This window comes from Notolepis coatsorum, assembly GCF_963971535.1.
Source record: "Notolepis coatsorum genome assembly, chromosome: 4".
Lineage (NCBI taxonomy): Eukaryota > Metazoa > Chordata > Actinopteri > Aulopiformes > Paralepididae > Notolepis > Notolepis coatsorum.
The window spans coordinates 85,832,850-85,844,608 of record NC_140168.1 but is presented as its reverse complement, the minus strand read 5'-3'; the positions used below and the strand labels follow the sequence as shown (position 1 = coordinate 85,844,608).

Here is an 11,759-nt window from a genome sequence, read left to right as displayed (position 1 = left end):
TCGTTTCTGATTCTATGATTGCCAGTAACGGCATTCGTATTGAACACTAAAAACGCTGATCAGCTGGATCAGTATAAAAACATTGCACGATCAAGCTAGAATTGACGTCAGATAGCCCTTACCTGTGATCGGGAGTATTCCAAAAATAGCATTCCAATTGTTTTATCGCCATCTGGTCCATCTGATCTCCATCTGGTCCATGACATAACCCAACACAACATATGGATCGGGGGTATTTGACACGCTTCAATGCAATCGGGAGAACCGCTCCTAGCCGACCCAGAAAACTGGGCCCAGAGACATTTGAACGTTGCACAGACCAAGATATAAAGTTTCAAAGGGTGCTCGATACTGCCACCTGGGAGGATGCGGCCGGTATTGCACTTTGGCATTCTCAGGATGATTCTCCATGTTAACCCCGAGTCCGTGTGCCTGTAATGAATAGAAATATCGAATAAAAGAAATAACGACCAAAACCCAAGTTATCTCGGGTCTGGCGTCCAATGCATGGCGAGTTAACCCGACAATCAGGTGCATTCCACGTGGGGGAAATGGGAAGTAGGGAGGGGATACATGCACGCAACATGTAAACAGCAACATTAATTTTGGACCTGCAATTCTAATTCTAATGATAAATCGATATTTTGGTGGGGGGGGGGGGGGGGCAATACTTCTATTCCGCACTTTTAGAAAAGCTCTGTGGATGTATTCCTTTTTAGAAATGATTACTCTACATAACATGTTATGAATAGCACCTTTAATTAATGTATAGACATAGACTGCTAGTTTAGGGTCACTGGACGACAATGATTGAGATAGAATACATTTTCTAATAAAATTTATAAAATAAATACCGCGTTCAATTGCCGCATTCACTTTCTCAACTCGGTCTAGAAAGATAACCACAGCGCTATTCATTTTCCCTGCAGACTTAATACTGTTGTAACCAACAACTTTACCTACCGCTAAACTAACCTCTTCAACTGAGCAGGGGAACACGGTGCCAATTTTGATCCCGTGTTTCCTACTCAGTTTGTTCAAATCAGTCATCCTGCGCGCCTGCTACACTGCCGACCAGCCTACAGCCGGTCGGCATAAACAAACGGGCTGAGAACAAACCTCTAAACTCCGTTTAACAAATATTTTACCGATATCCGATACCAGTGTCGGTAGTCATAATAATAATAATAATTAATTGCATTTATATACCGCTTTTTCTAGACACTCAAAGCGCTCCCCACAATGTAGGGTTAGGGAAATTGCCTACTTCACCACCACTGGTAGCACCCAACCTTGGGTTACGCAGGCTCAATGGCTGCCATACACTGGCACCCGGTACACATCACACTACACAACGGCTCAGGAGACAGGGATTGATATCAGCCAATAAAGGGGAAGGGATGATTAGTTGGCCTTGATGTTAGACAGAGACCTGATTGGGAATTTGGCCAGGAACGTCGGGGAACCCTCTACTCTGTCATGCCTACCAGTATGGCGCAAGGCCACAGCTCATTAGCCATGGTCGACATGTATTGATAATCACATGTCATTTGATTACAAACACTTGTGTTGTTTGCCTACCAAGATGACAGATGTCAGATAATGAAGCAAAAAATGGAGGCGTCAATAATCGCTCATCTTCGACCTTTGACCTTCACACTACTGATTAGGAGCTGTTTGACCCGCGGGATGTTGACAGCGTGTATGGGCCTCTCCCACCGGCGCAGAGGCTGGGAGGTACACAGAATATGAAAGCACACCGTCATGGATCCATGCAAAAGATATGGATTTTGACCATATCATTGTCCATGATGATATAGGCTATAGGATATTGTTTTTAAGTAATAAGTTGTCCGTTGCAGCAGTATTTAAAGGTGTTACATAGATAAATGTTTTAAGTAGAGTAATCATAAAAAAGAAAAAGAATACATACACAGAGCTTTTACAAATGTGTGGAATACAATTCCCCCCCCCATTTTTTTTTGTCATTTAAAAAAAATTGGCGAGTCCAAAATGTATGTTTGTTTAAAACATTAAAAGAAAATAGACCATTCTAAATGAAATAGCACCGTTACAATTGTATTACAAGTATTACCATTATACCGTCGAAACTAAGAAGAATATAATGATATGATATTTTGGCCATGGATATTTAGGCCCAGTCCTAATATAGACTAAACATAGACTATTTCAGTTAGCATGTCCACTCTCTCGCCATGTAAAACTTTGATCCAAGCTAGCAAGCCACTCTCTCGCCATGTAAAACTTTGATTCAAGCTAGCACAGACTACAAAGAGTGACACGTTCAGCCGAACGCACAATTGGAGGGGGGCTCCCCACCCTCCAGAACATTTACTACAAGCGTTGCAAGGGCAAGGCTAAGAGAATCATTAAAGACTCCAGTCACCCGAACAACTGCCTCTTCGAACTGCTGCGGTCAGGCAAGCGATACAGGAGTCTCAAGGCGAGCACAGAAAGACTCAGAAGTAGCTTCTATCCCCAGGCCATCAGGCTGCTAAACGAACAATGAATGAACACTACACAACAACAACCACCAAACGCACATAGCACACACATCCACACGCACACACCCACTTTAAACAAACACACTGTAGCACCCACTCCACACACTTTATAGCACACACCCACTTTAAACAAACACACTGTAGCACCCACTCCCCACACTTTATATTTATGGATGAAGGATTGCACTACAACTCGTACACCTTACTGTAAATTGTACCTAAAATTGTACCTCATCCCATTTCTGCTTTGCACTAGATAGTACTGTACATTAGTACACTGCATAGTATTGTGTATTGTATATTATATGGTAACTCAGAACATTGTACATATGTCTATACCGAACACTGTGACCTCATTTTCTTCTTCTAAATTCATGCTATATTATGTTATTATGTTATTTGATACTATCTTGTCTAGCACAGTCTCTGGAGCGTAACAGTAAGAAGCATTTTGTATGAAAGTATTCTGTACTTCTGTATGACAACTATTAAAGAACTTGAACTTGAGCAAGCCACTCTCTCCCCACGTAAAACTTTGATTCAAGCTAGCAAGCCACTCTCTCCCCACGTAAAACTTTGATTCAAGCTAGCAAGCCACTCTCTCGCCACGTAAAACTTTGATTCAAGCTAGCAAGCCACTCTCTCGCCATGTAAAACTTTTATTCAAGCTAGCAAGCCACTCTCTCCCCACGTAAAACTTTTGTTCAAGCTAGCAAGCCACTCTCTCCCCACGTAAAACTTTGATTCAAGCTAGCAAGCCACTCTCTCGCCACGTAAAACTTTGATTCAAGCTAGCAAGCCACTCTCTCGCCATGTAAAACTTTGATTCAAGCTAGCAAGCCACTCTCTCGCCATGTAAAACGTTGATTCAAGCTAGCAAGCCACTCTCTCACCATGTAAAACTTTGATTTAAGCTAGCAAGCCACTCTCTCGCCATGTAAAACTTTGATCCAAGCTAGCAAGCCACTCTCTTGCCATGTAAAACTTTGATTCAAGCTAGCAAGCCACTCTCTCCCCACGTAAAACTTTGATTCAAGCTAGCAAGCCACTCTCTCCCCACGTAAAACTTTGATTCAAGCTAGCAAGCCACTCTCTCCCCACGTAAAACGTTGATTCAAGCTAGCAAGCCACTCTCTCGCAACGTAAAACTTTTATTCAAGCTAGAAAGCCACTCTCTCGCCATGTAAAACTTTGATTCAAGCTAGCAAGCCACTCTCTCGCCATGTAAAACATTGATTCAAGCTAGCAAGCCACTCTCTCACCATGTAAAACTTTGATTTAAGCTAGCAAGCCACTCTCTCGCCATGTAAAACTTTGATTCAAGCTAGCAAGCCACTATCTTGCCATGTAAAACTTTGATTCAAGCTAGCAAGCCACTCTCTCCCCACGTAAAACTTTGATTCAAGCTAGCAAGCCACTCTCTCCCCACGTAAAACTTTGATTCAAGCTAGCAAGCCACTCTCTCCCCACGTAAAACGTTGATTCAAGCTAGCAAGCCACTCTCTCCCCACGTAAAACTTTGATTCAAGCTAGCAAGCCACTCTCTCGCCACGTAAAACTTTTATTCAAGCTAGAAAGCCACTCTCTCGCCATGTAAAACTTTGATTCAAGCTAGCAAGCCACTCTCTCCCCACGTAAAACTTTGATTCAAGCTAGCAAGCCACTCTCTCGCCACGTAAAACTTTTATTCAAGCTAGAAAGCCACTCTCTCGCCATGTAAAACTTTGATTCAAGCTAGCAAGCCACTCTCTCCCCACGTAAAACTTTGATTCAAGCTAGCAAGCCACTCTCCCCACGTAAAACTGCGATTCAAGCTAGCAAGCCACTCTCTCGCCACGTAAAACTTTGATTCAAGCTAGCAAGCCACTCTCTCGCCATGTAAAACTTTAACAACGAAACATTTCTCCCCCCTGGTACCTTGCTTTAGACGATTGTGACTGGTATGAGAAACAGCCCAGAAGGTTTTTTTTAGTGTTTTTTTAGTGTGGGTAATGAGCTCGGCCAGATGTCTCTCCTGTGCGGGGACACAGAGCTTAATGTAATATGGAGAGAGAGGTCTGGTCTACATGAGAGACTAGAGACGCTGTTCAACTGAACTCCTGCCTTCACATTCTGAAGTCAGAGCAAGGGAAACAGATGGTAAACTATATAGAGGAATATAAAGGAACCACGTTTATTTCCTGTTGCAATGTTTGCTAATGCAATAGACCACTGCACTTCCGCGTTACATTGAGCTCATGGGAGAGAGAGTGGGGGGAGAAAATTAATGAATGTGGATGAGAGCCTTGACATTAAGTGGTTGTAACTATGGCTGTGGGGGTGCTGGAGATGTGATCCAATAGACTTTTATACGACTGAGTCTCCTGAATACGGAACTCGATCTGCACTTTGTCTGTCGAGCTATAGTAACTTTTTCGCACCTACTCCCCAACTCTGCATGCGCAGATTGATAAACCTGGATCTCTGGACAATCCAGCGAGACTCTGTGGGCAATCTGCGCATGCAGGGTTCGGGAGTAGGTGCGGAAAAGTGACTCTAGCCCGACAGAGAAAGTGCAGATCGAGTTCCGTATTCAGGAGACTCAGGCGTATAAAAGTCTATTGGATCATGTCTCCAGCACCCCCACAGCCGTAGCTACAACCACTTAATGTCAAGGCTCTCATCCACATTCATTCATTTTCTCCCCCCGCTCTCTCTACCATGAGCTCAATGTAACACGGAAGTGCAGTGGTCTATACCAGCATTCTATGTTCTGCTTGGTGACAGATTTTAGTGCCAGTTCTATTGAAGCCTGTATTAATATTCAAAATGTACACGCTATCTGAGGAAATATACAGTAATCAATATATCAAACGTTAGCTAGTTAACAATGCAAAAAAAAATTGCAGATGATTCTGACATCCGAGGAAATAACCTGTTTAAATGATGGGTCATGTTGACAGAGTCACCTATGGAGCGATAATAATTTGGCCATGACGACAAGGTTTCTCTCTTTAGCCTTTGGCGTGGTTTATTATTCACATTGCACACATCAGTACACGAGACATTCTCCTTGTGAGAGGCGATGGAGGAAGAGACAGAGGGGGAGGCAACCTCTCCTTTTATACCTCTTACCTGGCGTCAGCTTCAATAGCTACGCCTATAGCGCCCTCTTGTGGAAACAGTTAAGCAGTTACATGCAATCATATATAACACATAACCTCAACAGGTCATAAACAAGATGGCTGATTCCAACTCAATGTCGGCCGAACTGAAAGTTTCCCCACTTTGCACCAACGTGCGTTCACATGGTACATGGTGACGTTGTTAGGGTTTGAACCGACCTCAATCGCACGGCACAGCCAGGAAGTTCAGAGTTAGCCAAATACTAGGGCGTATTTATTTACAGAGTCACAAAAGGGGTAAAGTAACAATTATGAAACAACAAGGGAGACTGCCATCGGCAGAGTTCTCTGCGGCTCTGCAGATCCTCCTGGTGATAGCGGTGGGGAATCGGTATTTGACGTTGTAGCGGCTCTGCAGATACTCCCAGCTTTAACTCGAGGTGGAAAACGGAGAGAGAGAGAGGTATCAATAACAGTCCAACGAAACACAGAGGCAGTGTGGTTCCCTCCTCCCTTAGATGTGTCCAGAACCAATGAACAGTAACAATCTTCAGTGTTCTCCACCACACACAAGTTAGCTGAGTTTAGTGCAAACAGAAATGATATCTTCAGTGTCTCTTCAAAACACACACTTCAACTGAGTCCAGTGCAAGCAAAATGATAATCTTCGGTGTTCGTCACACACGCAGACAGAATAATCAGAGGGGTTTGGTTCCAACTCACCCAAGCGCAAACGCGTAAAGCGGGTAAACGAGGCGCAGTTCCAAACGGGGAACAAGGTTCTCATCAGTTGATCTCCACAGAAAGTCCTGGAGGGAAAGAAGATGAGGCACAGCAACGGGGAAAAAGCAGGCAAAAGCAGTTGTATTCCAAAACGACCCGACATCGATTGAAGGGAAGTCCCAGTATAAAAAGCCTCTGGGGCGCTAATCAAAAACTATGACAGGTGCGGGCTGGAATTGATACTTGCTCCAAAAGCGTGTGGCGGGGAATGCACCAATCAACACAGCACCTTAAAGGAGCGGAGCGTGTGGCGGGGAATGCATCAATCAACACAGTACCTTAAAGGAGCGGAGCGTGTGGCGGGGAATGAACCAATCCTCACAGACGTGATGACCCTTCCTTCTTTTATAGTTTCCTTGTTGCAATGTTAATGCTAATGCCAGTGAAACGGTCTATATTCTCAGATATATTGTATATTGTATTCTGTACTTCTGTATGACAACTATTAAAGAAACTTGAAACACACACACTGTAAAGCTCCTTCCAGCTCCTCTCTGCATTGTAGACATGTTAAAAATGTCATACACTGTGCACGCACGCACACACACCTACCTGCACACACACACATACCTGCACGCACACACACATGCCTGCACACACACACACACACACACACATACCTGCACACACACACACACACACACACACACATACCTGCACGCACACACACATACCTGCACACACACACACACACACACACACACACACACACACACACACACACACACACACACACACACACACACACACACACACACACACACACACACATACACACACACACACACACACACACACACACAGAATGGGAACCAGGAATTGGGACAGTATTGTATAGAAAAGGTAACGAGAGAGAGGAGAAAGAGAGAGAGAGAGAGAGGAGAAAGAGAAAGAGAGAGAGAGAGAGAGAGAGAGAGAGAGAGAGAGAGAGAGAGAGAGAGAGAGAGAGAGAGAGAGAGAGAGAGAGGAGAGAAAGAGAGAGGAGAGAGAGAAAGAGAAGAGAGAGAGAGAGAGAGAGAGAGAGAGAGAGAGAGAGAGAGAGAGAGAGAGAGAGAGAGAGGAGAGAGAGAGAGAGAGAGAGAGAGAAAGGAGAAAGAAAGAAAGAGAGAGAGAGCAAGAGAGAGAGAGAGAGGAGAGAGAGAGAGAGGAGAGAGAGAAAGAGAAAGAAGAGAGAGAGAGAGCAGAGAGAGAGAGAAGGAGAGAAGAGAGAGAGAGAGAGAGAGCAAGAGAGAGAGAGAGAGAGCAAGAGAGAGAGAGAGAGAGAGAGAGAGAGAGAGAGAGAGAGAGAAGAGAGAGAGAGAGAGAGAGAGAGAGAGAGCGAGAGAGGGGAGAAGAGAGAGGAGAGAGAGAAGGAGAAAGAAAGAGAGAGAGGAGAGAGAGAGAGCAAGAGAGAGAAGGAGGCCATCAGGCTGCTAAACGAACAATAAACACTATGCAACAACCATCAAATGCACACAGCACACACACCCACACGCACACACTCACTTAAACAAACAACACACTGCAGCACCCACTGCAGCACCCACTCTCCACACTTTAGATCACACAAACACACTTTATATTTATTGATAAAGGATTTGCACTACAACTCGTACACCTACTGTAAATTGTACCTAAATTGCACCTCATCCTACTTCTGCCTTGCACTATATAGTATTGTAAATTAGTACACTACACAGTATTGTATATTATATGGTAACTCAGTTACGTCTACTCTGCATCGAACATTGTACATATGTCTATACTGAACACTGTGACCTAATTTTTTTTACTTCTAATTTACATGCTATACTATGTTATTTTATTTCATACTTATCTTGTCTTGCACAGTCTCTGGAGCGTAACAGTAAGAAGCATTTTGTATAAAGTATTCTGTACTTCTGTATGACAACTATTAAAGAAACTTGAGAAAGAAAGAGAGAGAGAGAGCAAGAGAGAGAGAGAAAGGAGAAAGAAAGAAAGAGAGAGAGAGCAAGAGAGAAAGAGAGAGAGAGACATACAAAGAGAGAGGGATGAGAGGTAAGAGCCACAGCTATACGTCCAGTAAGTGTGTTTTATGAAGTGTTCCTCTGGACAGCGAGGGATAACGAAGCCTTCGGTCTCCGCTCTGACCCCTGCGGAGCAGTCTCTCTCCCCCTCTGTCTATCTATCACCCTCCCTCCCTCCTGTGTGTGTGTGTGTGTGTGTGTGTGTGTGTGTGTGTGTGTGTGTGTGTGTGTGTGTGTGTGTGTGTGTGTGTGTGTGTGTGTGTGTGTGTGTGTGTGTGTGTGTGTGTGTGTGTGTGTGTGTGTGTGTTGTGTGTGTGTGTGTGTGTGCGGGTGTGTGTGGTGTGTGTGTGTGTGTGAGTGTGAGTGTATCAGCATGTGTCCAATGCACTCACACCTGTCTGTGTCTATATGCAAAAGCGTTCATTATCTCTCGTCCCGCAGCCACACCTCCGGCGACGCACGGCATCCGCAGTGGCGTTGTGGGCCATGTCTGTTTTGTTTTTCTCACTGGAGTTGCAATGAGCAGGAGTCCTGCTACACACAGAGTCTACACACAGAGCCTCCCTAGGGGGCGCCACGGACATAATAATAATAATAATAAAGCCTAATAATCACTGTCTGTAGCCATAAAGTATTAATATAAGATATGAACTGCCCTCGGTCTCGGTGTAACGACGCCATCAGCAGACAGGATGACAGTCTTCATCAATCATGTTCTGGTTCCCGGTACTTGGGGGAGGAGATCCGCGGGCAGAACCTGACTCCTGTACGTACGAGGTACGAGCGATTTCCAAGCATCCAGTCGGGACGACGTGAAGGATTATAGCCATCGGATTATGAAAATGATTCAGTTAGATTCGATTAAAATTAACGTTTACAAAAAAGTATGTATCACGGTAGTTTCACTATGGTACAGACCATGTATTGCCATGGTAAAAGTCATGTAGCACTTTTGTACATACCATGGTATAATGATATTAATCTACACTGCAAATACAGCTGGAGATGTTCTCCTTCTCTAGTTTCTTTTTACTGTCATAGACCAAGACGGAATATAATTTCCTTTTTTGCTAAATCATACAAATCTCCTGTGTTGGACTCAGTGCACTTGACAGGAGAAACGTCTCCTCCATTGGATGGTGGTGACTTTCTACACATGGTGTAGTTCACACAAGAGGAGGAATTCTGGACGTCAGAAGGAGAGAGATATAGAAGGTATACAGGAGGTATATAGAAGGAAAGAGAGAGAGATAGGGGGGGAGAGAGAGAGAGAGAAAGAGAGAAAGAGAAAGAGAAAGAGAGGGGGGGGTGAGAGAGAGAGAGAGAGAGAGAGAGGAGGGGGGGGGGGTGAGAGGGGGAGAGAGAAAGAAAGAGAGAGAATATAACACAACAGAGAGAGAGAGAGAGAGAGAGAGAGAGAGAGAGAGAGAGAAGAGAGAGGAGAGAGAGAGAGGAGAGAGAGAGAGAGAGAGAGAGAGAGAGAGAGAGAGCATCATTCTGGTGAAGGACATCTCTTGTCCCCAGAAGGGACGTCGGTGTAAATGCTAGGCCCTTAGAGGATTTCAGCCTGAGCGCCTGGCAATTACCGTCCACGCCCCGGTCTCCCCAGTGTGTGGTGCATGTCACCACCCCAGTGCCCCTTGTACCCCCTTGTACCCCCAACCCCTTTCTTTTGGGACCACTTGGTATTTCCAGTGTGGAGCAGAGCGGGCAGCACGCCTGGAGCACCCTCTAAAGGCCCCCCCCCCCCCCGGGGTTTGGAGTTGGCGGTTGAAGGGCCTGCATGGATCATAGTCACACTGCGGCCATTTTTGCTCTTCCAGGAATCCCAACCTGAGCATGACATGAGAGCGAAATGGCCACAGTGTGAATTATGGTCAATGGAGATCAATGTGCAAGTCAACACCACTGACCAAAGGGTTGTTACACTTTATATATATTTATTTAAATTATTAACTCATTGTACGCCACTCACGAATAAAGTCAGGTTAACTCGCCGACGTTTGAGCGCCAAACCCGAGAAAAGTCAGGTTTTCTATCGTTATATCTTTTATTCGATATTCCCATTCATAATCCATCGAGGGAGCCTGTGTTATCATTGGGAATGAGTCTGAGATCGCAAGCGTCCAATACTACCGCCTGCCGCTTTGCGGCCGGTATTGCACATCCTTTGAAACTCTCTGGCTTGGGCTGTGTGCCGATCTAAAAAGTCCGGGCCGGGTTTTCCTTGTCGGGCAGGACAAGCATTTATAACGCATGGATTGAGGAGAATCAAGCACTCCCAGATTATGTTGGCAACACGATCGACATCAATACTTGGAATGGCGATCAGATAATTGGAATATTCTTTTTGGACATCCAAGTCAAGGTCAGGGCTATATGGTATCAATCTTACGTTGATCCAAGAATCCCTTCCCCGCGATCCGAACGTATGTGTGTAATGTGTGTGTGTAAGGTATTCCGTTGGTGACGATCAAACCATAGAAAAACGACCCCCACCCTTTCATGCATTCATTTAAATTTTTTTAAGATACATTTTTTGGCGTTTTATCGCTTTATTTCTACTGGGCAGTCCAGTAGGGAGAGACAGAGGAAGAATGGGAGACAGAGTGGGGGGAAGACATTCGGCAAATAACGACGGGTTCGGGAGTCGAACCCGGGTCGGCCGTGTCGTGGCTGAGCGCGCTATGTGGTTCGCCACTGGGGCGCCCCCTTTCATGCATTCATGATGAAACATAATACCGATAATATAGCGTTGATTTCAGATTGATTGTTGATACAGGCGAGAATCGCCACAGTTTTTTGTGAAATGCACTAACCGCTGCATGGCGTCGTTTTCTTGGATTAGACAAAGACTTAGCAAAGACTCTAAAACTATACTCATATTCACCACGGTATAAAACGGGAATGTATGGATGAAAAAATTATTTCTTTTTCACAAATTGAACGATAGATACTCAATGTCAAATGGGCAATAGTATTATATCCATAGCTATAATAATAATACATTTTATTTGGAGGCGCCTTTCAAAACACCCAAGGTCACCTTACAGGGCATAAAAACAGAACAGTCAAGATTAAAACAATGATCTTGGCAAAAGTGTCAGTGGCGTTAAAGACAAGACAAACAATGTAAACGTATGAAATATGAATGATATATAATGATATGATATGATATATAATATAGTTTGAGCCTTGCAAACACTGCCATGTATTCCTATTCTTTAAAGCGGTGGCCTTCTTACCACACGGTAAACAGCGACCTCTGGCGCTGATTGAGTTAATCATCCACTGCACTGTTTTTGTCCTGTGTCTGTTGTTGTTGTTGTTATTGTGAAAACAATTATGAAAAGTGCTGT

General features: G+C 44.4%; 1 protein-coding gene across 1 annotated transcript in view; it reads right to left on the bottom strand.

The window, feature by feature from the left end:
• The window catches only part of kcnh8 (potassium voltage-gated channel, subfamily H (eag-related), member 8), a gene marked incomplete at both ends in the record, with an annotated part of 262,061 nt that overhangs the window by 225,082 nt on the left and 25,220 nt on the right, over positions 1 to 11,759 (bottom strand). Inside the window, one exon of the mRNA XM_084312013.1 lies at positions 1,646 to 1,730. Within this exon, the coding sequence (XP_084168139.1) occupies positions 1,646 to 1,730 (85 nt within the window). The remainder of the gene's footprint in view (positions 1 to 1,645; positions 1,731 to 11,759) is intronic.